This window comes from Acanthopagrus latus, chromosome 6, assembly GCF_904848185.1.
Source record: "Acanthopagrus latus isolate v.2019 chromosome 6, fAcaLat1.1, whole genome shotgun sequence".
Taxonomy (NCBI): Eukaryota; Metazoa; Chordata; class Actinopteri; order Spariformes; family Sparidae; genus Acanthopagrus; species Acanthopagrus latus.
This window is the reverse complement of record NC_051044.1, coordinates 20,161,213-20,188,954: the sequence shown is the minus strand read 5'-3', so window position 1 is coordinate 20,188,954 and position 27,742 is coordinate 20,161,213. Positions and strand designations below refer to the sequence as shown.

General features: G+C 42.7%; 2 protein-coding genes across 4 annotated transcripts in view; one reads left to right on the top strand and one right to left on the bottom strand.

The window, feature by feature from the left end:
• Window positions 1–10,111: 10,111 nt before the first annotated feature.
• On the bottom strand, window positions 10,112–14,797 carry fam72a (family with sequence similarity 72 member A). Its single transcript, XM_037101746.1, has 4 exons — window positions 14,155–14,797; window positions 13,831–13,908; window positions 12,955–13,079; window positions 10,112–12,865 (listed from the first exon to the last, which is right to left on the bottom strand). Exons 1-4 carry the CDS (start codon window positions 14,304–14,306, stop codon window positions 12,771–12,773), a joined length of 450 nt encoding a protein of 149 aa, XP_036957641.1. The 5' UTR covers window positions 14,307–14,797; the 3' UTR covers window positions 10,112–12,770.
• A 164-nt stretch (window positions 14,798–14,961) lies between these two features.
• The window catches only part of srgap2 (SLIT-ROBO Rho GTPase activating protein 2), a 58,846-nt gene continuing 46,065 nt past the window's right edge, over window positions 14,962–27,742 (top strand). For 2 of the 3 annotated variants that reach the window (XM_037101739.1, XM_037101737.1), the window contains exon 1: window positions 15,381–16,175. In XM_037101739.1, the coding sequence (XP_036957634.1) occupies window positions 16,109–16,175 (67 nt within the window). In that variant the 5' untranslated portion in view covers window positions 15,381–16,108. Of the gene's footprint in view, window positions 15,302–15,380; window positions 16,176–27,742 lie in introns of those variants that run through there. The other variant, XM_037101738.1, reaches the window with a different exon arrangement.

Below are 27,742 nucleotides of genomic sequence, written 5' to 3'. Positions count from 1 at the left end.
GTCAAGCCGGGTTTGGGCCTGACAGCACCCGGATTAAAGGTTTTCTACCAGACTCTCTCTCTACCCCTCCCCCCGACACACACACGCACGCACACACTCACAAACACACAAACACACACACAATGGGCTGAAAGAACACAGTCTTAACTCTTGGAGTACTAAATTGTAATTTGCAGGTGGCTACAGGCAGTAGGACAGGCCCTCCCAATAATGAGAAAAAGGGGTTAAGAAAAGCGCGTGTCCGCGCGCGCGTGTGTGTGTGTGTGTGTGTGTGTGTGTGTGTGTGTGTGTGTGTGTGTGTGTGTGTGTGTGCACCACCACAACAAACGGGAACAGCTAGATCTTACAAGACATGGCTACCTCAACAAACATCACAGCAATATTTTGTTTAAATATGTTGTTTATAATTTCCCTGCTGACTCGCCCCAGAAGCTGCTTCATTCTCACATGATGTGATTCTGGAGGGATGCAAGAAGATCAGAGCTGCAGTAACTTTTGTCAATAATTAACGAATGAAAAGAATGAAAAAAGTGATCAAATTTTAATGAATCAACCCCCCCTTTTTATCCATTTCCCCCTACAAAAATCATATTCATTTAACTCAGGTTATAATACAACACCGATGACCACAATGTGTAGTTTGGGGGAAGACGATTTTTTTTTTTTAATGCCCAAACAAACCAAAAAAACAACTCTCCCTTCTAATGACGGAATAAACTGAATAAACAAACTGACCTTAAAGGACAACATGATTTCATACTGTTTTTTACTTTTATATTCGGCAGACCTTATTTTATTAAAGTTCTGAGTTTGATTTCTTCTCCAAAAAGACACAGTGCCTCTTTAAATCAGACAAAAAAAAAATTGCTGAAAGAGAAAAACAAGCAACAGCATGTATGCAAAAATGTGTGACATTTGTTTCATACAGGAGCTGATGCAGGTCGGTCTGACAGGTGAGACTTTTAGAACGCCGTTCTATAAAGAATGCGAGGCGGAGTGGTGTATCCAGGCAGGCAGTCACTGTAGACATATGGAAGGAAATATCTAAGAATGACGCATATAGCAAATATAGGAAAACATAAAGGTCAGCCTCACACAGGGACAAACTACTTAGCAACACTGCAAGAGAACTGAACAGAAGCCCGAAAGTACACACACACAAGTACTGATGCACATTCATTTAAGATATACATTTGAAAGGCACAATTGGGAGAGACAGACATCAGTGATGATGCTTCAGCGGCCAGATTTTCAGGGCTGCGGTCATGGAGTGTGCAGCGGCTCCACTCAAACATACCCGGCTATATCCATTCCATTAAATGTCCATTGGTTTGTGTTTGGAAATAAGACAGGACAGGCTGACACTGACCTGAAAGACAGGTTTATAGTTTGACAGTTTGTCTGAATTTAAAGAGGATATCAAAAGTCCAAAGGATCTTTTCTATCCATCTAAAAATGTTTTGCTGTAGAAAATACAAAAGCATTTAAATCAGATTTAGTTTTCATGGTTACCAGCAAAATTAAGGTTTAACCAAAGGTCAGAATTCAGCACTTCTGAATTTCACTCCCGGTTTTCATTTTATTAACATGTATTTAAATTCTGGATAGACCTGCCTGAGCTCACCTCTCAGAGATACTTAACAGCACTTCAGTGAACGTGGGACAATATAAAAAAAAGTGAAACACTCTCCACTTTGAGACACAGTCAGCGGCTGCGTTCGCTTTCAGACAACGCTGGCATTCAGAGCAACTTTCTAAGCTCTGCTAGGGGCATTGAGATGGAGGGAAGAAAAAAAAAGGGGGGGACAGGCGAGCCTATCAGGACTGAGGCTAAGAAACTGCAGCTTCTGCTTTTTTTTCTTCTTCTTCTTCTTCTTCTTCTTTTTTTTCCCAGGTGGCTTTGCAGATCCAGTGGTTCATGCCTCAACCGGACATTCAGCTGACAATAAACACGTTTGATGCTGGCTGCTGTTGGGCTGTAAAGTTCCCGCTAAACCCCCACGGTCTGGGTGTTGGGGAACACATCCATGCCGACCGCCTCGGATCCCCCATGACTTAATTAGCGCTCTCTGATTCTCCGCATTAGTTTACTGTATAGGAACAACTTTTATCCTTAACTGTAATCAGCTTGCCCAGAAGAATAGTGCACAATAAGAAGCCTGTTTGAAGTTCTCTTTGTGTTATCTCGAGCACTCCAACAAAAGCCCAGTGCAGCTTGCCTCAGAGTATAATGCTGGGCCAGTAGGCAGCCCATTTGTTGAAAACCTGCACTGTTGCGCGCTGTATGGCACCTGCAGTTCTGTTTCCCCAGACTGAGCGATGGAAAAGCAATTGTTTTTATTATCCCTTAATTATGAAGCTAATGTTCTCAGGCTCATGGGCTCATTAGCTCCTAAAGGATTTGTTGTTTTTCGTGCTTAAGTGATCACATTACATGTAAAATTGATTTAGTAAAAATTATTTAAGAATCCAAAGCAGCACTGGCACGCACCGGTCTCATGACAGTTTCCTCTCCTGATTAAAGGGATTATTCCTAAAGTGAATAAATTCCGCCATTTATTACCGTTTGCCCTCCTCACCCACTGAAAAAAGATTTTTGTGATGAATTCTTGAGGTGCCATTAATATGCATAATCAGGCAAAGCTGGACATTAGCCTAGCCTTTTAGGTCTATTATCAGGAGATGACCATGACAGACTGCAGAGCTTTTATGAACCTCTTTATATTTCTTATAAGATATTCTGTTCCCTCTGATGATCAAGGTGACCGCTAATTTGATGGCAATCCTCCTCATCTGTCCTAGCAAGTATAATAAAGACGTCTAGTCGGAATATTTAAATTCCAAATTATTTATTCAATGCCAAAAGAAAAAAAAAACGGAAAAAAAAAAAAAAAAAACGAGAGTTTTCTGTCTTTTATATCAAGGCCGGCCTCCTGGTGACATGGGATGGAACAGGGTGCTGTTTTCTGCGCTGAGTGAAATCTTTTCAAACATTTACAGACCACACAACTTGTCTTGACCAAAATCCAGATGTTGCTGGCTTTCAATTTTAGTCACCCTAAGACAAAAGTTTGTCCTCTGGGGCTTTTCTCTCATCCCACAGATAAAGTACTACCATAATAAAGTGACATGGTAAGTATAGGTGTACAGTGTTTCCAGTGTAAATAAGCTGTCTTCATTCTGATGTGTCTCTCTGACGCTGTGGTGTTCAGTGGAGGTTTCACTCTGCCAGAGATCACCCAGCGGTCCCCTCCATTCATGGCGCGACTGCACCATCTAGTGTCGAGAGTGTTGCAAGTTGGGCACGGAAACTTTGAAGAAAACACAATTAGTAGCCTTTTTCAAGTGAGACCAAACGTTTTCATTAAGCGGTGCCCGACAACAAACTGCTTATTAATGTGCTGTTGAGACTATAACATTTGTGAATTTTGCGTAATGAGCCCTAAAACTGAACGAGCTGAGAATTAGGCTATTTGGTCTCATGTTGTGGGGACAAATGCCAGACAACAACTTTTCTAAATCTTATTTTGTAAACACTGCGGCAAAACAGGCAAATATTTTTGTTAATCGTGATCAACAGGAAAACACACAAAATGCTTAATTTTTCATCGAGTCCTTAATTATCATCGAGTCGAATTTTACAAAAATGCATGTAGATACTGTATTTGAGTAATTTGTATGTTTATGTGCTCACTCCTCCACATGTGGACAAACCACCTCCCTGTGCAGCTTTAAATCAAGGCTTCTCACTCACTGTGTGTCACCTCTTCCCAGAGTGGACAAGTTGCGTCTGTTGAGTCGTCAGTTGTCCCTCTCGATCATCACTCATATCATGAGTGTATCGCAGCCACTGAATCACAAGTCAGTTTCACAAATGTATTTTCCAAATCTGCCGATAAAAGGCAGATTCTTCATGGAATGATTGGAAACATGTCATCCACTCCCCTCTGCCTTTATTCATTTGATTCTTGCCCGACAGTTTCAGATTTCAGTTGGTTGTCAATCTCGCTATCCTTTAACATAATGTGTTTTTTCTATTTATTTGCTCAGACCCAGGGTTCTTTCTATTTCACATGTATTTTAAGAATTGATCAGTTCTAAGAGTCATTCATGTGCACTATGCTGGTGTAACCACGAGAACCACCACAATCACTGTGCCCCGAATAACAGGAATACGAAAGACTTGACGTGATTTGATTCAGTTGGTTTGATCATGATCATATCCAAGCATCCGTTTTCACTCAGGTTTACATAGGTTTGTTGACATAACTGAACTGAACTGAACTGAACTGAACTGAACTGAACTGAACAAACTGACTTTCTGATTTTGTTTTGCTTGTGGCTTTGTGCCCTACACCAAGTGAACGGAACAAAGGGTATTTTGTATTTCGTAACATTTTTTAACTAATTTTGTACCCATTTCATCCCTTTTATTTTGGTGAGAATACATCATTTGGGTCTTGCAGTTGGACTACTTGCATTTCCCTGAAAAGGACAATTTCTTCGGGTTTACATCATGTTTTCAATACACTGATTGTAACTGTAACTGTGTTGTCTTTGTCGCGCTGGCATCCATGTGGAACTACTGACCTGTAATTTAAACTTAAAATGTAAAACTGGAGCCCTAGATACATTTAGGCAGTCTGCCACAAGCTGACCACAAGGGATGATGGCAACCTACAGCAGATGAATATCTGGCATCTGTGTTTGTTTGAAGGTTTTTTTTTCCTCCCTACACACATCACACATTTATGCGAATGACTCAAATAAAAAGTCAATAATAAAAAAAAAAATCCCAATTGGTAACGACACCAGTGTATTTGTAATAATATTGTAATATAAAGATATCTGGAAAAAACAAAAAACAAAAGATACAGTATATGAATTAATCATTGGCTTTCATTTTAAAGCATTAAGCCACAGTTATAATTTTAGTCTTCATCTGCCACATCTTGTGTTTGTGTGCCTGTTTTCTTTATGTGTCGTTGCACCTGGAGTCCACCAGAGAGCGCCACCGTGTCTCCTGTGAGATTTCCATCCAAGCTGAGGAGAAAGAGCCGAGCTTACAGTGCACTAGTTTCTCTGGTTACTGTCTTTAAAGGTCGTGCACATGAAGGTCACAACCACATTGTTGAATGCATTTATTCTGTCATCAACATCAGACACATTCTCAGGACTGTGTGGGCACGAACACTGATTCTGTCCTCGTGCTCCAGCGATAGTTTCCCCTGGTTAACTTGATCTTTCTTCTTCAGGGTACACTTTGAATCTTCAGCCGGTCTCGAAAACACCTGCAGGGAATGTGCAGAGCCTTAAACAGTACATTCTGAGCGAAACATCAAAACGTCTTCTTATATTTGAGCATTTGCTTGAATTTAGTTGAGGAGGATCACCTGATATAAATTTGAACATGTTATCCTAGCTCAGTGTTCCAGAAGTGACGGATATACCATTTCTACACCATTTCTTTCTGTTTCTTGATTTATGGAAGTTACTGAAGTTACAGTTCAGTCCAGTTACATAGTGTTTCCATAGAGTAAGACACGAGTCTATTGATGTGGCATTGAACTCCTCATACCTGAGGCACCGAGTATTTGTAGAGTAGTACTTTTATTCACAACAGTCGTGTCACAGCAGGAAAAGCACGGGTGTAGAGAATTCATCACGTTCCTTGCTGGCTCCCTGGCGTGAGCTGCAGGGACATTTAGAGGGAGCAGGAGTCATCACTGATGTTATTAACTACACCCGTGTCTCCTGTCTGTCACAATGCTGCCGTCAAAAATGTCTGTTTTCCCATTTGCTTAATGACTCAATGAGTCTGTGGATAATTTTCTCATCTTAGAAAATAACACTGAGTAGAACCAGTGAGGCCAGTTATCTGAGTTATCTGTTCCCAGCCACAGGAAAGCTTATCCTCAATCTGCGTCGCCTCACCTGGCAGCTGTGTGTGTGAAACAGGTGTGCACCTGCTCCTCCTGTAGCTGTTATACAGCATGTTCCACACACCTGTCCACCACTTACACGCGGTTCACTGGAACAGCTGCCGTATCAGCTCCGTGCCTGTCTGCACCGTTCCCTGCTCAGCTCAAAAGCTGCTCTGTGTGACGCTGTTGAAGCAGATGAATCATAGAAAACCACAGTGATGCAACTTACTTTGCAGTCCTTTTACTATATGATGCCCGATTGCATTGGGAAATGTAATCAGGCATCATACAGTAAAAGAAATGCAAAGTAAGTTACATCACTTTGATTTTTGGTGTGACAAAGAAGCGGTTTTTGAAGAGGTTGTGGTAGGCGCAAAGGGAGAAACTACAAAAGCATTTTATTTATAAGTAAAGAAAAAAAGATTTGAGGGGGGAAAAAATCTTTAAAAAGAAGGAAAATCATTAATCTACAATCTATCATGCAAACCCTGGGAGGACACAAGCCTCAGACTGGAAACCTCTAATCTTGACAACGAAAGGAAAAGCATACGAAAAATCTTAGAAAATGTCAACGGTTGTGATGTATAATTTAAAAGCAAGAAATACCCTTATAAATCTATTATTGTTAAATTGGCAAATAACAAACTCCGGCTACAAACGTCCAACTTAAAACCTGCTAAGAAAGGTCTCAGGTGTCAGTGCACTGATCTTAGTTTTTCTTTCTTTTCTTTTTTGACATTTTCGTGCACTCTGGTTTGGGGTGATTTTGCCTTCATCGTGTTTTACTATTTGTGTTGCCAGGTTTAGTGGTCGCTGTTTACTCGAGGAGAGGAGAACATTAATATTAATGTGGCAGCGCTGAACGATTGAGGCCGGCAACTCTGTGTGTGCATTTGTTTGTTACTGTGAACTACTTTTTTCTTGATATGAGAATATTAATATTGCTCTTCAAAGATATTCCATTTCATTTTGAAGTTCAAAACTTTGGGTATCCATATTTCAAGATGTCTTTGTAGAAACCTGAGAGGTTTCGAGAGAGACTTGAGAAATGAGCGCTGACATTTGACTCCATCTTGAGCAATTTCCATACCGAAGTGGTTAAGATGTTGTGCACCATGAAAAACAGATTATCCATCACAACATGTCACGATTCTGCTTCCTTGTGTTGTTTTTGCCTTTTGTAACCCAGAGCTGGTGTGACACAATGTGTGGACTTGTGTTAGCATGTTGTTTTAGCAGCAGAGTCTCGGCCTGATGAACCTGCTTGGCAGTCACTGGGGCAGACAGGCAGCATATTGGATTTATTTATCCTTTATTTGTCAAGGGGAGGCAACCATGCTCTGGGAGCGCTGTGCATACATTCTTCTCAACTCAGCAACACCCTGCTCCACATTCACACAGCGCCCTGTGAACACACAACTGGAAACCAGTCTTGTCTGCTTGACCACTGGGCGCCTCGGAGTGCAGTTCCCTTTTATAGGACTCACTCACGTCAAAGCGTCGCGTGGCTTTACGCAAGGGAGCGGCCAAACAGAGCGGTTTTTCCTGACCCCGACCTTTGGATCCGTGTGAGGAAGTCTGAGGGGAAGATATTGAATTGCACGGAAAACAACAGGCACACAGAGCTCATGACGCGGTGCAACATGAAACACAAACACAGAGCTGATATTCTGAGGGCATAGGATGCTACAAAAAAACATGTGAAAACAAGGCAGGCCACAAGTATTTGTTTCAGATTGTTCCTGCCCTCACTACCTGCAATGCCCGGTACGTGTCCCGACAGCAGCAGAGAATGCTTGAGAAGGAGGTATGCAAAGACTAATTACCACATCAGTCAGATCCTTCCAAATCCTTTCATGGCGCATGCCGAAAGGAACACAATACACAGAAACTCAAATCAGGTAATGCTTCCAAAAATAAGTGCACATTGTACGTGAGAGACAAGTTGTTGTTAAAGTAAATTGTAAATGTTGGTCAGGCTTCTGGCTTACCATCTCCTCCTGTACGGTAGTCAAAATCCATCTCATGAATTTTCAGTGCCTTCACATTATGAACCTGCTCGCCTCGAAACAAAACGAAAGCATATTTCCGACCCGTGTCGAGGAGTACTGTGGCTCATACATATTGATCCAAAATGTCAGTTTCCTCAAAAGCTGTTGATGAATATCGCAAATCTGCACACTGCATGAATGAAAAGACCCAATGGTCATGCACTGACAGAAACAGTTTCAAAAAAGTCCAAGTGCCCTTGCCAACGGAGCGGTTTAGCAGTCTGAGTGATTCTAATGATGAACAGTTCTCCTGGAGATCTCAAAACACACACCCATGTCCACCACAGACACACGGATGCTGTCTTCAGGTTGTGACGTCATGACCTCCTTTTTGTTGGTAACAGAGGACACTCAGTGATATGGCAGGAAAAAAAATCATTTTCAGCAGGATTGTCCAGTTTGCTCAACTCGTCCTCTGGTGCGTCTACACAAGCCAATACTGTCATATTCAAGCATCATCATGAGACTTGTAGGATAAAATGTCCACCAAAGAGATTATTAGTAATTTTTGGCACTTTCAGTCCCCAGCTGAAGACCTAATACATTTACTAAAACCAGCTAATTTTGTACATTTAAAGCTGCAGCGTGTAGGATTAAGTCACATCATGACCCACCACCCCTCGTCTCACGTGGCACCTTAACATGTGAAAATGGACCCTCTTTGTCTGGTTTGTCCGCTCCAGGCTACTGTAGATGTTGTGACGGCGCGACATGGTGGACTCCACCCTCTATGTAGATACTAAAAGCTCATTCCGAGGTAACATAACACAATGACTCTCACCATTTGAACTGAGAAGTCGGAAAATCTCAGTTCCCAGTAAGCAATTTCCCCTGAAAGTCCTCACCGAAGCCCAACCTCAAAATCCAAGATGGCTGTATTACTCATCAACAGCTGTGAATGCTGGAGAGCGGACTGTTTATTAGCACGTCTGTCTCATTTGTGTCTCAACAAATCAGTCTTACACACAGCGCTGTCCAGCTTCTATCTGTGGTGATGCTGCTTCAGTGTTCGTGTACTGGGTGATGTGTTACAGACTAGCAGTGACTAACCTGGCAGGAGCTGTTCTCCCACCTTGTTGTAGTGGAATGTACTGACCTCCGTCTCCAGAGATAAACTGAATACACCGTTAATTTCAGGTTATTATACACTAATGAAAACACAATTATGAAAACTATATTACATTTTTGCCCCTAAACCCTACACACTGGACCTTGAACATAAACATTGCACTTTATCTATTGTGTATTGTGCTTAAATTGTTTGTGCGATGCTGTAATTCGCATCTGTTGCACGTCTGTTCTACCTGTGATCCTTTTAGACGGTCTGATAGAGAGTGAGATATGTGAGATATATGTCAGCTGAGATAAACTTGCGATTTTTGGCTATAAATAAAACTGACTGCTGATGAATTCATCATCAATCTTGGCAATCATCCGAGCACAGCAAATCAGAGAGGAGTCAGGTTTTGTGTGTCGACATTGGAGGCGGTGAACCAAACACAACAGACACCGCTTCACGTTGTTTGGAGCGTTTTGTACAAACATGTTTAGTCATTTAACAGGGAGGGGAGTAATTAAAGCAAGTTAAAGGGACATTATGTAGTTTTTAAGAAGAAATTCAAACTCTGAATTTGAATGTTACCAATATTAATCAGGTAATGATATAAACTCAGACGTGTTTTTCCGTAACTGAATAATGGAGTTGTTCTCTGAGGAAAATAAGGTCCCTGGAACACTGTTTGAACCTAGAAAGGTGGCAGGGTCTGCCACATTTTAACAAAGAAAAACAGTATGAAACCGTGTTGTCCTTTAAGGTCAGTTTATTAATTTCATTCAGTCATGAAAACAAGAAGAGCTTGTTTATTACGTTAGTTTAAGCACGAGAAAAACAGTCAGTGAAGATCTTCCTCTTCTGGCGAGAATAACTTCCCCAGAACTACTGAGTGCATTTTTAAAGCAAACAAAAATGCTCAGTGTGAGAAGTTTACCAAACATTCTGTGAGTCATGTAATGCCAATTTTCTAGATTAAAAAAACAAAAACTTTTTTCTGTGGAGCCCAGTATAAGCAGCAGATCTGAGGCTGGAAGCTAAAGCGAATCTGAATTAGGAAAAAATGACAACAGAGTCGGTTTAAGATATTTTGGAAAAAAAAAAAAAGTTTATTAAGTTAACAAGCATACAAAACAACAAATCATCTTTTCAAACTACCGATGCAGTTTCAGTGCAATTCCAAAATATACATTTCTTTTCAGCAGGGCATGTTAATCAAAGTTATTCACGTCAGAAAACAGCCATTTAAATAATTCTTTTGATTATCATATGACAATTGTCCTAGCCAGAGGAAGCTCGCGTTCGAGTTATACCTTCTTGAGGTAAAACTGTACACATCCGAACTGTAACGTACAAAACAAAGCACTACATTACAAATGAAATATTAAATACATGAACAAAAAACATAAGTACTATAGCACGATACAGTACAAACCAATGCATCTGTAAACAAAGCTTGTAAACAAAAAAAGGAAGTATGTGGTTATATATTTGGTTTGTGGATTTTAATAAATACCTAGCTGATGCACTGTATCCTATCTGTTTACCACGTAGACAGTATTTGGTGTGCAAGTGTAGCAGACTGTCAGTTATAAGTTTATGGTGAAGGATGTGAAAATCTGGCCAAAGTTCCCCTCCCCTATCTGTCGTTTTCCACAACTAAAGGCTACAGCAAAAACAAACAGAGGCCAATTACGGTTTTTCTGTTCAAAAAAATATCTGCTTCTTTATCCTTTTCCTTCAGGTAAGAAGTGACATTCCTTCAGCGCTGTTTGCCCACAGTTCAGGCAAATCTCATTCACTCACAGAGAGACTGTTACTATAAGACAGGATCGTAGTATCAGCAGGGCACGGCAGTGAAACAATAACAAGAACAGAAGGATGGTACTGCCAAAAAAGGACCAGCGTGAGTTGAGGTCCCTTGTGACTTGTTGAAGCTCGAGTCTGGCACAACAGGCTGAGGAGAGGGGCCTGGTCAGTTGGCTATGACCCACTAACAAACAGCGTCAACTCTGCAGCTTAACACAGGTTCATAGTCAGTGATCACAGCATTAGTAAGGCCAGTAGAATACCAAGAGTTTTGAGGTCAGCTCTGCTGACTTGAGTGAGAATCAATAAAGTGTTTTTTAGAGGGGCAGCCAGTCAATCAGTTCAATATTGATATGTTCCATGATTCTTTGGAGCTGACCTTTTCTTCTCTGCAGGTGCTACAATTACGCTGCTACATAAATCTGAACGGTGACATAAGAAAAACAAAATGCGGACACAGAAATCCAGTGAGAACTTTTCACAAATTCACTCCACATCCAAGTCTGGAAGAGTATTATGGTCGGTTCTAACTTCTTTTCCTCAGAATTCTGAGATTACAGTCAAAATCCCAACTTTTGCTCTGTCTTAAATTCTGAGTTTAAAGTCAGAATTCTGAGAAAAGTCAGACTTCTGAGAAACAAGTCAGAACTTAAAAAGCATTTTTTCAGTGGCCCTTATCCTCTCCTGTTTTTAAGAGTTACAGCATGCTGCAGAATTGCACTTTTTTTGTTAGTCCTTAGTCTTATCTATCTCATATTATATTATCAATATGGAAATTTAGTACATGATTTGAGCTCTTTACAAAACACTAAACTTAAAAATCCAGCTGCTCCAGGCCTTTGTGGAAGCACACCCTATGCATAAGTTGGTATGTTAGTATCAGATACTGCTACAGTCAGATTTATCTGGGTGTTAAACACATACTGCTGCTGTCAGGTGTGTGACAAATACTGTGTTAGCATATCAAAACATGTCACTGATGGAACATCAGATCGTAAAAGGTAATCTAAATCAAATATGCCCTTAAAAAGCAAAAAACTCAGATATTTATATATGTATATATACTATATCATTCAATAGTTGTGCTATTTCTCCAATGCACTCTAGCTTTCACTCAGCACCCAGCCACACACTGAGCATATAATCCTTTAAGACATGACTGTTAAATGGGAGTGTTTGCTTATTACAGCATATTCACTGTGCAGATTATAACTGCCATTAATTTAAAAAAAAAAAAAGGGTAGGCTTTTTGTGGTCATCTCATCAGAAAACTGGACTTTACCGTAAATGGCGTGAAAAAGCACAGCATTCATTGGTTAGTTCCACTGACTTCTCACACAACAACATCCCCCCACCAGCTTCTCATGAGGCCAATCACGACAACGAGCTCGGTGGAGAACGTGCGATGAAACGCAGAATGCACTAGATAAACGGGTCTAGTTGTCTGTTGTTTGTGTACTTCAGCGACATGGTTGAGGTTAGCCCACGCAAATGTACAAAGAAAAGGAGAGAAAGAGAGAAAGTATTGTGTGTCTGTTTGTGTCTGTGCTTTTAACAGTGAAAAGGTGATGGGGAAAGGCATGGTCACAGGTTAAAGGGTAATTCAACACCAAATTACAAAAGGGACAAAAACCTTTGCTGCACCGTTCTCTGTGGGTTTCAACTTTGGAGAAATGTTGTGTCAATCAGTGGCGACACAGCAGGTGTGAAAGGCAAAACACCTGCCGTGACATCACTGATTAAGGCATGGTCGAATGTGTTTTTACCCCATACAGAGCAGTGGGGCCGCACTTTTCTTTCCCGTTCAGTTCAGTATCAAATTACCCTTTAAGGCCTCTCTTTTCCCTCTTATCGCAAGCATGGTCTGTACACTGTTTTAGCTCCACCTCTCAAATGCCGGCATTTCCAGGGATCTCGCATTGTCCGTTTCCCTGTCTACCTAATACACTCCTCCTCTGACGGGCTTTCCGATTCTTCGTTCTCACTGTCATCCAGCTCCGGGAGATCTCCCCACAGGAGCAGATTCAGACCTGTGGACACAATCGAAGAAGACGAAAACACATTTAACAGGGCAAAATTGTAACGGCTTCCAAATTCATCAGTGGGTGCATATATTGACCTGTCGCATCCAGTCTGTTGAGAGTAGATACAGCGTCGCTATTGAACATCCAGAAATGGCCGTTGTTACAGGACAGCAGGCAGGGTTTACAGGGGGCCACAACATGGTAGCCCACAACATTACCACTGGGAGAGGGAGGGAGAGAGAATAAAGAAGAAACGTCTGTCAGCACTTTACTGGAGGCACTTGTGAAAAGTGCTAACTCCACTAGTGGGTGTCCATTATCTAACAGATGTTTGTTTTTGGCCCCTAGTACAACAACAAAGGCCTGGGAACACAAAAGGGGCTCCGTAAAGCCTCACTGTAGAACCAAACTGTCCTTTAGATTGATATAGGAAAATAAATGGAAAATAACTATTTTGACAATTGACTCATTTGTTTGAGACATTTTTCCAAGTAGAAATTCCAAATATTCCAGCTCCTCAAATGTGAATCTTTGCTTTTGTGTTATTGTTAATGGGATATATTTTGACATATGAAGATTTCACCTTCGGCTCTAGGAAATTGAAAAATGATATTTTTAACTAACTATGTTTTTCATATCAGCTCGGATGTGTTGTCTTAATTAATTTCTTGTAGGTTCATGTAGGTTTTCTGCCTGGATAGCTGTCACTGTGAGTCGAAGGAATTTCATAACCCCTTACCCCTTTAAGTCGTTAATACACCAATCGACTCATCATTAAGGTGATCGTCATACAAATAGACAATGAAAATGATCATTACTTGCAATTTCTACAGGTGTATACTGTGATAAACAACTATATGGCTGGTCCCTACTTATTTGCTGTGCTATCTGTGTTGCTTTTATTAACATCTCACATCAGCAGATGGTCTTTCTAAAGCAACCCCTGTGGGCTATAGAAGAGCTTCACATACCACTTGAGACATGCGATGTCTCTCAGTTTGCATTTGCAGCTTTCAGTGGAGTAGCAGCTGGCCACAAAGTCAACAGTTCTTGGGGGAGGGTGCGTGTAATGAGAAACAAACACGGCCATGAAAGGTTAAAACTCACATTAAGTCCACAATTTCATGCAACAGATACGGTTTGTCATAGTATGAGTATCGTTATTGTGTCCCCTTCCCACCGAATGATCATTTATATGTCAGTTAGCTGCAGATCTTTCCAATTACACCTTGCCCTGGCAACAGCAGCAGACATAAACAAAGGCTAGCAGCACTGCTAACTCTGTTAGCACTTACCTATTGGGAGGTATATCAGTCGAAAACAGCTCAACCTCAGTGTCTGCAAGAAGCACTGCTTTCATGCCTCTCGTGCAGAGCAGACTGTCACAGAATATGCAGTTCACTTGGGTCACACACTTGTTTTTGAAATTAGCGTTGGATGTAGACATTGTTGTCCTGCTAAAATGGTAGAACTCTCTCGCTCTTTCTGCGCCCAGACAGCAAATGCAGCAGAGAAAAAAGAATCGGGTCCTGATGTAGCTCACTGTCCAGCTCGGTTCGGGATAATATTCGATTTGACGTCTACTTCGCAAGCGATAACGCTAGCTCTAACGTCCTTGTGCAAACGTTAGCCTTTCCCTAATGACAAAACGGAAGGCAGCTAACGTTTAGCTTGTTGAAAAAACGCACGGAAATAAAACTATTTCCGCGAAGCGATCTTGTATAAAAGGAAACGCCTGGTCGTATTTATGATAAATACACGATATCGGCGAATTATTAGCCTGTTTCACACGACTGGCTCAGCATCCATTCAGGTGTAGTTAACAGCTAACCGAATAGCTGTCAGCTTTGTTTACAACTTCCTGGTATTTAACGGCACTTCCTGAAACTATCTTTAAAAGACCCTACACCTGTCTCTGATTGGATACACTGCGCATTAACCGTCACCATTGGCCACCTTCATTCCAACGTCTGAATTCTATTGGTTCAAAATCAGGAATAAGACGCCCACGTTCAAAAGTCCGGAAGGTGATTGGTGTGGCTGCATGTCGTTCAAATTCCGTTCCACCAACTGTGGTGTTGGAAGTCGAGCTGTGTCCTATGAAATGCAGCGGGGTTGTCGTTGAATCAGTAAAAAAAAAAAGTTGATACATTGATTTTTCTGGAGGAGGGTTTCTTAAAAAACGACAAAGAAGAGCTTAATTAAACTATTTTGTGTTGAAGAAAATTGCTATCGTCGAATTACAAGGCGCGGTTTTTGCATTCCCATTATTATATTATCATTAAAAAGAAGCAAGAATGGGATTTTATTTAGCTAGCCAGCTAAAGCTAAGGATGGAGTTTTTGGCTAAATTTGGGCTAACTTTTGTTAGCTCCTAGCTACAGTTGATTTTCTTGTCTTGTGCATTAGATACACAGTCATGCAGTCGCACCTCGAGGACATGTAAGATATCCTCTCCTCCTGTCAACAGTCATAACTTTACTGAAATTATACACGGAATGACATATTAAACCCACTTCAGCTCAGTTTATCCTCACTGGAGTGTCATCACGTTGAGAACGATGTAGCATCCGAAATGATGTTCCAAGGTTTTCCCCCTCTCTTAGGTTCATCTTAACGAAGCTATAGGCACATAGTAGTGGGACTTATCCATCCACCCTCTCCATGTGTGCATCCATGCCTGTCCTGCGCACTGGGGCTGCCCAGCCAGCCCCTCCATCTCCACTCGGTCCCTCCTCTCTCTCTCTCTCTTTCTCTCTCACTTCTGAGGGGGGGAGCAGTTTAGTTTAGACAGGCGGACGGGGAGCTCTGAGGCCGATACCAGCTCAGGGCGAATATATATATTTATATTAAAAAAAAACCGAAAACTTTGGGGAAGTGCTGACTGACAAGCTGTCGCTGTTTGTGTTTTGACAGGGGAATGCATCTCCTTTCACTTGAAGTTGTTTGCACCATAACCGGTTTTGAGGAGGCGGTGAGGCGCGGCGGCGGATGGGAACATACAGCAGCAGCAGCAGCAGCGCCAAACTCACAATGCGCCCGGAGTGAACGGAGGCAGGGAGACAATACAGATCCGCGGGCACACTGAGGAGCTCCCAATCTCTCATCTCTTCCTTCCCCCCCTTTATTTTTTTTTTCCAAACCCTTCTCCAGAGTGGCATCTCCTCAGTCTACGGCCGATTTTATTGATTGATCGAGACCCAGTTGACTCCGCGACGAGGGCAAGTGGTTTGATCTCCAAACTCAGCCATGACGTCTCCGGCGAAATTCCGAAAGGACAAGGAGATAGTGGCCGAATATGAAACTCAAGTTAAAGGTAAAACAACAAAAAAGAAACTTTTCAAAAGCTTCTCACGTGACACGATGTAGCTCAAGGTGGAGCAATGTGCCGCTAAATGTGTGCTTTCTGACTGTAAAGCGTGTTTTTTTTGTTGTTTTTTTTTTTTTTACTTGACTGCATTGGGTTTTTCTGTATGCCCTCACCTCTCCAATCAGGCGTAAAGCGTACGACGCGCTCGCCTTTTGTATTTCACCGCTCATTTATGAAGGTTAATTGTCGCCATGCGGACGTGGCGGATCGATCATACGTCAATAATCGCGGTCATTAATGGAACACCGTGATCAACGTGTCTTCAGGCGTGTGATCGCTCGCCTTTAACGCAGCACACAGATGGCCAACAAAGACAGAGGGGAGGAAAAAGAAACCCGCTCAGAAATCAGTGTTGTTGTCCAGATGTGGCTTCTATATGGTCTCTGAAGACGAGCTTATGAGAAGGTGGTGTGTGTGTGTATGTGTGTGTGCGTGTGTGTGCGGAGACTACCCAGAGGGCTGGGGTTTCGACATGGAACAAGGCAGGGCGTTTTCTCTCCCTCTCTGTCTCCTGCGTGTCTGCTGCTGCTGCTGCTGGTGTGCGCTGCCGTCCGTTGCATGCTGCATGCTGTTCATGTATGGCTTTTAACGCAGATTATTGTGAAATGACCACATTTGCGCAAAGGCTCGTCCATTGATCACAGATCACTGACGTCGCCCCTGCCGTTGATGAAGGACACGAGGGAGCAGCAGGGGTGGGAGAGCAGATTGTAGTGGTGGAAGAGGGGCGTTCAGATGTTAACTGTTTACTGGCTGATTGGATGTTTCTGTCCTCAGGCAGGGTCCCCGTGTTCAGCTGGGCAGTGTCACTAATACTGACAGCCTTTGCTTATCAGATCTGTAGGTTGAGGTTAGTGATAGGAGGAGGGGGAGAGAAGGAGGACAGGATATTGTCCTCCTCATGAACAGCATGTTTCCACTGGTGCTGCAGTGCCCGATCGCCAGATAAAATGGGCAGCCACCTTCCTCATACATAACACCATCTCCCATCTCCCCATGAAGACCCACACCATACTGACACCTCATGGCGCCTCCCTCTCTGCCACCTGCGACTTTGTAGGTTATAGAGTGACAAGTCGGTGACGAGCGGCTCATCATAAATCTCTGTGTTGTGAAACCAGAAGAGCTGGTGTTGATGAACAGTTGAGTGACATATTAAAGGGCACATCCACAATGATGTGTCGTAAGGTGTGTGGTTCCATCCTGGCATGAATTCAACAAGTTTCTGGAACTCTGCCAAAACGTATCCAAAGCTGATCACATGAGTTGAGATCCAGTGATTTTGAAAGCCGTGTCATACTGTATGTGAAGGGTCCATTTCACACTTGTCGCGCTTCTCAACAATCCCGTTGCTCCCCATATGGAAGGATTTGTTTTGGTTCACCTCTTCGCTCAAGCGTTCCCTTAATTTGTCACTTCTCTGTATATGAATTTTTAGGGATACATTGACTGTGAAAAGCCATCCAGCCCTTTCCTAACTATCGTTGTAAGAGCACAAAGGAGATCATACAACTTTTACTCACTGATAACATTTTCTCAGTGCTTACAGAGCCGTACAAACTGATGGCAGAGATCTCATGAGCCAGTAGCTCTTGAATTTCAGAGCGAAAAACGTATGTGACACAACAGATAATCAGTGTCGCCACTATCAGTGACTGTCATCTTGTTTTCCATCAGTAAGGTGGATGAACATCAGCCGGAATCCATAAATCTGTCCATCCCTACGAAATCTTGGCAGGTGTCTGCTTTGGTCGAAAACTAAAACTAATTGGTTAAACTAATGAAGCGAGCCGTCTAGGGCTTAGCTAACTGTTAAACCACCTCTTTTTAGCCTCTTTCTCTTGTTTACCTGCCTGTGTGCAAACTCCTTTAGCTGTCACCACAGTGACATTAGCGCTGTTGGTCTTAATGTCCCGGTAGGCTGCTGTTTATGCTTGGCAGCTTGTGTAAAGGCTTTCTGTCCGTGCTGCATTGTGAGGGCTGTCTGCTGTGTTTGTCAGCTTGTGGACTTAATGTTTGCCCATCGACCCTCTGCATCGATTCCCCCTGTCAGTTACTTCACTGCTCCCCAGTGAACAGCTGTGTTGTCAGGCTACCTCTCCCATCCACAGGTTTCTCCATATCCCGTCTTCTCTGTCTGGAATTGCACTGATGAAAGGATAAACCTGTGCATCCACATAACTGCTGAAGGTGTGTGCGTGTTTTCCCAGCTGTGGAGAGGCGTCTCCAGGTGCTGTGCGTCTGCTGTGACATTCCCAGCGGTCTGCCTTCGCTGGAAGACGCAGACAGACTGTCATTACGCTGCGCACTGCTGTTAGGCATTCCTTAATGGAGGGTATCAGGCAGCACCTACATGTCACACCTCTGTCTCCCTCCATTTGCTAACATGTGTCTAGCCTGTTGCCCAAATCTTAAATGGATGCACACTAGCAGTCCAGTTAACTGAGGGATCAAACCTGTGTGCATCTGCTTCAATCAAGCTATCTCAGCCACATGCTGCAGCTGTCATGGGAGGGAAATAAATGTAAATCCTCCCATGGCTTACATTCTCTGCAGCAGGAGAGGTAGATGCACGATGCAAACATTCACACATTCACCGAGACAAGCTCGGGTTTGATGAACTGACGTGAATTCATTTGTTCTGATTGTTTTCAAGACCCTCCTTTGGCCTTTTAACCACCATCATTGTTTTGTGATGTTTGGCTGATGAACTGACAGTTTGACACCATCACAGTCTACTGATGCACCAATATGCTACATTCACAATTGTGTTATATGTATTCTCACACAAGTTTAGCCTACAAGCTATACAACATGACTACTGCCGCTTATTGAGCAACTGGGCTGACATTTATGGCTTAGTTTCAAAAAGTTTGAAGCTGCTTTTCATTGTCGCTTAATGAGTCGATTATTCTTTCGATTCTTAATTAGTCGTTTGGCCAAAAAACATAGAAGATTGTGAAAACTATCAATCAGAGCCCAGCATGATGGCATCATATGTCTTGCCATGTCCACAATCCAAAGATATTCAGTTTAATGCCAGAAGAGTAAAGATACCCCCCAAATGTATCACATTTAAGAAGCAGGAATTGAAGCATTTACACTATTTTCATTAAAAATCACTCAAATGGATAATTGAAATGCAATAGTAATACTTGACATCTCATCAATTAATCATTTGAAAAGTGTTGTCTACCTTCTGTACCTTTTTTGTGAAGAAAAACATAATGTAATCGCAGCAAAGTGATCCCTCAAAATACATATGAGAATGTGATGCATGCTGTCATCTCATCTGACATGTGAGCGGAAGAAAATTACATGCATGCACGCCTGCACGCACGCGCAAAAGCATGTCAATGCGTTGATACCGTCCATTTCTCAGTCTGTGCTATTTCACACAGACAGAGTGCTGATACTCTAATATGGGATTCTGGCTGATGCAAGGAATGTTCCTACTGCTCAGGAAGAGGGTGTGTGTGAGAGAGTGTGTATGAGAGACAGAAGAAATGACTGAGATGCAGAAACCAAAAAAAAAAAGCAAGAATGAGAATGGGAGAGTGAGAACGACATTAAAAGAGGAAACAGGAATCTTCAGACGCAGATGCTAATGGTTATACACGGTGCTGAAATGGAGTTAAGGAATGAGCTTATCGCCTACCTTTCGTAGTTCATAGAGCACTTATTTGGAATTGAATCCAGAAAGCTACTTTGCTTAAAGAAAGACTTCCAATTGCCCTGAGCTTTGTCACCATTACAGGCTCCATTACGTTTATCCAGGCAACGAACATCTAGCAGCTATCTCCATCTCCCGCATAACAGCCAGCAAGCTCGCCATATTATTCCAAAAAAGAATGAAGGAAAGCTTTGAATCAGGCGATGGGAAACATTTTAGAGGAAAAATTAGGGAGTGCTGAGTCTTTAAAAACATATGACAGATGTTTCATTTTTCAAGTACATTTGGCTCCGCGCTTCAGCATCTGTCAGTGTTTTACACATCTGGGAATGTTAATAAGTAGCTGCCTTTGCAAATAAGAGCCACTGCTGCCACTGATGAAACCTATTGATTATGCCGTATTTGGAGTCAGAAATACGGGGTATCCAATCTGGTGACGCGCTGAATAATCTTGATTGATCTTTACACTAAATACTCCCACACATGGAGGTATGCACAGGCTGCATCTCCAAACAGATGTAGTTGATTAGAATTTTTCCAGACCGGCCTACAAACTCATTCAGCTCTGCAGATATGATGTTGATGTGTCTCCCTGAGGAGGGATGAGCGCCTGCGGCCATAAACTGAAGCCGTGTGTCTGCCTACGTGTACGTTACTAAGCTGCCTGTTTACAAGGCAGCCAGAGAAACATATGATTTAGGATAAATAGCTGCTTTCACTCGCACACAATAGGAAAGGTGGTGACACAGCAAGAGGTTTGTCTGCAAGCAGGATTGTGGGGCTGTGTATGAGTGTGTTTGTGAGGCTCTATGCCCTGGTTGAATATTTGTTTTTTTATGTGCATGCTGTGGTTGATTGATGTATATTTGATCAAGAGGAGCAGGGATATTGCAGTGGGGTATTGTGACATAAATCACGAGGAGGTTCTCTTTCTTATTCAGTAACTGTGATATCAGAGGCAGAAGGAACAGAGAAATTATAAATCAGGAAGGGTGGATCCAGCTTGACTGTTATTGTAGCACGAGCTGTGTTTACATGGACCCTAATTTTCCACTAATAATCTAAAGAATAGACCAATTACAGTGAATATGTCTCATGTAACCACCTATATCTGGCCTCAGAGGGAATTTTCAATCAGATTGAGATTATTTTAGATAATCTAATCAAGAGGAAAACACCTGTGCCTTATTTTAATTTAAACACATAATCTGACCAGTTCTCTCTGGTTGAGATGAATACATTCTTCCTGTGCATGTTTGCTAAACATGAGGGTAACGTGATAGGAATTAAATTTTGGCATGTAGAAGCAGATTATTTTTTATTATTCTAACACAACTTCACCCACTTCCAAGGTGCATAGAGAAGGAAAAAGTCTAAACAGCTCTAAATGTTCCTGCAACACTTGTAGTATATAGAACAACTTTATTATTAGGCAGGCATTTTGGTTTGTGGCCCTTATCAGGGTCATCGTGAGACAAAAAAAAGCTACATTTAAATGTAGTAGCCAGTGGAGCACCTTCAAAGGTGGGTTGTTATTCGGTCAAGCAGCTTCAGGCCAATCCTTGTTAAAGACAGAAAGGTGAAGGAAGTGTCCGATAAAGGACATAGATGATACATATTTGGTCCATAAGCCGGTGAGGAGGTCGTACTTCTTTCAAGTCCTAAACAGGCACAGAATCATGGCAAATGTTTAACGTAACAACATCACCATAAAACCTTTTACATTTTATTACCTACACATAAATTAGGCATAAATCGTTGCGGGAATCATTTTTGTTGCTTGGTAGACATTCCTCTGTCAACAAAAGTTGAGATTTCATTCAAAGAATTGTTGCTTTGTCAAAAAAACCACGCTGAATTTACAAGAAGTTCGTGCTCAATCATCTATCATGTTTTTAGCAGATTAGTCAACCCTCAACGGTTCAGACAATTTTTACTTAAAAAGGTTAAATTCTGTACACATTTTATGACATCATGTTCATTAAGCCTTAATGTAAACAGTTCAGATTGAATCACTGATCAGTGTTTTCAGTTGGGTTGAAGAAAATATTGTCCATTTAGCTGCAGCTACTGACCCCTTTGCTGTGGTTACCTTCACATCAGCAAACATCACACATGGGTGGAAGGATGTGAGAAGTCGTTAAACTAATCAATTAGTGGTGGATTTAGGGCTTTCTGTGTGTGATCCTCTTTACGGCGCTGTCAATCAGTGCTGGATTGTATTGACTTGAGTCCAGTGGTGCATTTACCAACCACAAGTCAATCACACGACTCTTAGTGGTATTATTTACTCTCCCCATACACTGTACAAGGGTGAGGATGTCTGCAACGTGTGTTGGTGGAATAGAAAAGGGGGGGGGGGGGTCCTGGATTTGTGTGTTTGTATTGTGAGCTGAATTAAAACTGCTTACGGAGCTTAAAATAATCAGTCAGGAAGGATGTTTGTGTGAAACTGAGGTTCAGGAGTCACGCTGGAACACACACACACACTGATCGCACAGGCAGTGTGAGGCTTCCTGTTTGGGCCCACGGCTTTGTGTCTGGGCAAAAGAATCAACTGCCTTTCACATCACAGACACAGTGCAACAGATTTTAGTTCTGCAGTCAGCACACTTGCCTCTCAGAATAGAGAGGAACTGAGAGATAAAGGTGGAGGTTTTGTTTCTAACGAGTGAAAATCTTCCCTTCTCTTGGATCCGTCGAAATAGAACAATGTGTTCCATATTTGATGTCCCACCGCCACTGTCCTTTTTGGTTTTGAACGTGTGTGTGTGGTAGCAGTAGCCTTGTGCTATGTCAGCACTAGACCACGACGTAGCTGAAAACACTCATTGATTTTCTGTTCCTTTCTACCTACATGCTTCATATTCTTCAGTATTCAGTATGACAATTTACTACAGTGCTGCCTCTGCACCTGGGAGAAAACACACAGCGTTATATTTACCAATACTGTAAGTGCTGAGTTGGCTACCGTCAGTGCTCACGGACACACACACAGTGCTGCTCACAAGTGTGTGTTATTGCGATTTGGATTGAGCTGTTTGGTCCCTCCCTGTCTGCTTACCCTCCTTCATCCTGGATACAGGTGATAGCAGAGAGATAGAAGAAGAATGTCTGCTATGACTGTGATATGCAGGTGAACCGGTCCAGTTGTACAACAGCAGATCTAAAACAAACAGCTCATCAGTGTCAGTGACAGTGAGACTGAGAAGGCTGCATAATGAATGAGGGGGAAAAAAAATCGCAGTCAGTGAAGCCAAGTGGATAAGGTCAGAGTTCATCTGCTAGATGTACTGCTGCTCATTGGTGCCAGATGTTCCAGATGCTCTGATTGGGCAACAGATGTTCCGTCCGCCCTGGTTGGCTAATCCCAACACTCTGGCTGCCACCCCTTCACTCGGCTTGAGGACCGAGGCATGTTGGGATTGGGTGGAAGCTCCCTTCCCTTTTTTCAGGTGTTCCTGCTGTGATGTGGAAGAAGTGGTATGTGTGTTTAGGTGCATCCATGCAAACCTGATTTGTATAGCCAGTCAATGAGTCGCCTTCTTGTACTGACATTTTAAAACACGATGACGCTGATGTCATATTTATTTATGCAAAACACTCACATGCACTCCCGTCTCCAGCCTGCAGCAGACTGCGCTGATACCTGCCGTGGGTTTTATTTACATAATGTCAACTGTATCATCAGACAGTTGATTTCTGTGAGATGACGACTTATGTGGGTTGCTACTTATGTTTATTTTCATGTTTTATTATTTTGCTGATTTTTTTTCACAATAGATTAATCCCAGAGCTCAAGTACTTATCAATGTTGTAGTTGTTTTAGCTCTAAAGTACATTGCCCGAGCCTGTGTGTGTGTGTGTGTGTGTGTGTGTGTGTGTGTGTGTGTGTGTGTGTGTGACCTGACCATAGTTGATATAAAGGCCTTGACCCCTGTTAGGGTGCCTCATTCATTAAAATTTCACTCGCTTTATCTGACTAACACACACACACGGCAACAGCAGAGCAACCGGTGAGAGTGTGTAAAAATGTAAAAAGCAGAGTCGTGGTCTGGCCTTCCCCCTCACTCACTCACTCACTCACACACACACACACACACACACACACACACACACACACACACACACACACACACACTCTCTCTCTCTCTGTCTGTCAATCCCACACTCCCTCTCCCTCTTTTTCAACCTTTTTTCTTTCTGTCAGCCTACATCCAAAGAACAATCGAACCATTGTGAAAAGAACTGCTGGTCTTCAACTCAAACTCTCTGTTTTTCTCACTCCGTTTCTCTCCCCTTCCCTCTCCCTCATGATGTTTGACAGTTGTGATGAAATGCGACACACACACACATATCCGACCCGCCTCCTATGGCAGCTTGAACCAATAATCGCTACTTTATGATTTCAGCATATGTGACACACACATTGTGCTCGCATGCGGGAGCCTCTGCACCGGACACTGACTCACAACCAGCTGAGAGAGAGAGAGGATGTGTGTGTGTGTGTGTGTGTGTTGTGGTTGTGTGTGTGTGTATGTGTCCGTGTTGGTGAGAACATCTTTAAGAGGGATCTATATAAAGCTGAGCAGGGCAGAGACAAAGCCCACTCATATCCTCTGTAAAACAATCGATGGGCGAACAGACATCCAGCTGTAAATAAATAGGAGGGAGGCAGAAAGAAGGGAAGGAGAGAAAACACAACAGTAGAAAGGCTGGATAATGCTCCCCGGGGGGAAGCCAGAGGAAACAGGTTGTGTTTGAACAGCCCTCATACGTGGCCAGAGAGCAGGACAGGGGGGAAAAAACCAAGGAGGGAGAAGAAAGAGGAGGAGGAGGGATCAGGAAATGTGCATTTGGAGGCCTGAAAAGAAGAGAATTTTTGAGCAGCGTAAAGGAGGGAATAAACCCCACTTCTACTCGATCCATCTGCTCGGTTCAAGAGTACACTATGCACTTGTATTAGCCTTTCCACTCCCCATCTCTGTCTCTCTCTCTCTCCTCTTCCTCTCTCCTTCCCCCTCCATCAGCGGCTCCTCTCTGCACGTAGGCAGAGTTGGTTGCTAGGGTTACTGAATTGCCCCCATTTTTCTGGGTTTGTGAGGAGCAGAGGGAAAAATGAGAAAGAATAATGTAGATTTGTCTCCCCTGTAGGGTCTGGCTAATCAGGTTACCACTACACACACACAGGCGTCTGTTCCATTTTGAACCTTCAGACCTCGCTCTTTTCAGGTTTTTCTTCGCTTTTTGGCTTTCTTGCATTGCATTGCTTATTTGCTCCCCTTTATTCCCTCTTTTCATCGCTTTCTTTTTCCGTGGTGTCACTGCTGTTTCCTCACCTCCCGCAGGCTGCGGGGTGGTATGCTCCGAGATGAAGGGGGGTTGATTAAAGGAAATTCTGAATTGTCGGTGGCGTTTCCTGAAAATAATTTGGCTTGTCATGGATGTTTTTTAAGCGGGGATATTTATGAAAGCCCGAGGTCGCGTTTTGAAACTTGCATCAGCACCAAACACTGTAAATGAATGAATGGGTGGGTGGGTTTGCGATGCTATCAAAGAAAGAATTTCAGTATTGGGACAAGTTTGTGTGTGTGTGTGTGCTGTGCAATCAGTGCACGCTGGCACTCACCAGTCGGGTTCACACCTCTGCTAATGCCGTTTTAATGAAGCCATTCATCACCTCGTCTCTGCTGAATCTGCATGAGCCTCTCTCTCTCTCTCTCTCTCTCGCTCTCTCGCTCACTCGCTCACTCGCTCACTCGCTTGTCTTTTCTTCAGTACGAATGTGTGTGAGGACACGGTGTTCTACCTCCTGGTTGCTGTGTGTGTGGATGCACCATTTCTATTTTGGTTGTTCCCAGCATGAAAGCGGCTCTGGTGGAGATTTCTCCCATTTTTCTCAAAGGGTTTGTTGCCGCATACACGCAGGCTTAGAGGGGCTTGTTTTAAAGTGCTGAGCCCTAGTTTTACTTTAAACCGACTTTGAATGTGGGAATACTTTAGTTTTCTTTCCCACAGTCATCGCACACACACACTCCTTTTTTTGTGCATGATGATAAAAACTACACACATTCTTGCATGGGAGGCTGAATAGGAGCATCCTTTTCTCTGTGATCCTGAAAACGGGGAGAGTCAGCCGTTCTCTCCCTGCTTCAGGCCCCTCACTCAAACCAGATGCACCACCTCTACACACAACCACACACATACTGTAGCTTAAAAGCTCGTGGACCGTGTGCGGACACTGTTTGGGTGTGTGTGTATTGCTAACATGTTGACCTTAGCCGGAGGTTACCTCGAGGTCACTGTTAGCCAGCAGGAAGTAGATGTGGAGATCAGACTTCCTGCGCTCGTCTTCCTTTTCACTCGTCCACGCATGCAGGACAGCTCGTGACAGGGCCCCCCCGCCGTGAACAAACAAGGAAACACGGCCGCATGTGTGCAGAGTCGCACAAGTTCAAAAACAAGAAAGGCTAAATGTCACACATGCTAGCTGACACAGTGACATGAGGTAAACATGTTTTGATGGTTGGCCTGAACAGGTTTTAGATGATCTCTCAGAACCGTCAGTCTCGAAGTAGGAGAGTCGGTTATTTAAAAGGAGTTTAAAATCCATTTCTCGACATTTTAATCACCTGCAACAATTTTATGTTGCCATATTCCAAAGAAGTTGGCACTCCATGAAAAAAATTAATATAAATACGCTTTAATAGTTAACAAACAAGCCATGGTTTAACCAAGTGTTCCCGAGCCCATGTACCAATATCCTTTTACCCTGTCCCTTTCATTTGTCCCTTTCAACATTCATATATTGCACAAAGCAATTAACCTTGCTTGATCCTTACTTGTGAACGAATGAGCCTGTTCAAGAATGCCCCATCATACCCAAGCATGATACTATCACCTGATAGCAATTAACCTGTTTACCTATGGAATTTTCCAAACCGTAGTTTTTGAAGCCTTTCTTCATCTTTCCCAGTCTTTTGTTGCCCCTGTGTCAACTTTTTTAAAAACACGTTGCTGGTATCAAATTCACATTAAGAATATAGTAAAAAAAAATCCAAAAGATTGATGAAAAAAAGTAAGGGTTTGTGGATAAAACTAAGTAACTTTGCTGGGTAATTTAAATGTATTTAATCAGTGATGTATAAGAACAAGAAGTCAACAAGTGACAGCAGTTATCTCATGTCAGTCCATGTTGAAGGGTGTGGTTGTATGAGCTGATAGCATACCTCCCTGAATGCAATTATGTGGTTGTGTTTATGTGTTTGTGTTGGACTGACATGTCAGCGCTGCAGCCCTGACAATGTTATATACCTGCAGGAGACGCTGTGCTCGAGCTGCAACACATACCAGAGGACTGATATTTATCTCTCTGGTTTGCAGGCGCCTGTTAGCAGACTCGTTGTCTTGTTCTGCCTCGCTCTGAGTGCGGCCAGGGGGGCAACCGTGTGTGTGTGTGAAGAGTATGCTGATATGTGCTCTTCACTCATGCATGTTTAAGCGTGTCCTGAGGCTGTGGAATATGTACTGTAGAAGTTTCTGAACCTGTCATGCACAAACAAAATAGAGATTGTTTGAATCCACCGTGGTGCTGCAGCATTATGCATTTACCCACCCATATATCTGTTGAGCTTGGGTGGCAACATCTCCCTGTTGCTGCATTGACTCAATAGAGTTATACATGTGTATACATATTTATATATATTGTCTCTGCACTATTATTGGCAAGATTATTGTCATTTGAAGGAAAGGTTAAGTTGACGCAGTGCTGCTTGTTTTTTTCTGATGGTGGTGGATGCGGGTCGGTTTTAATTAGAACCAGAGATACTTTATTGATCCC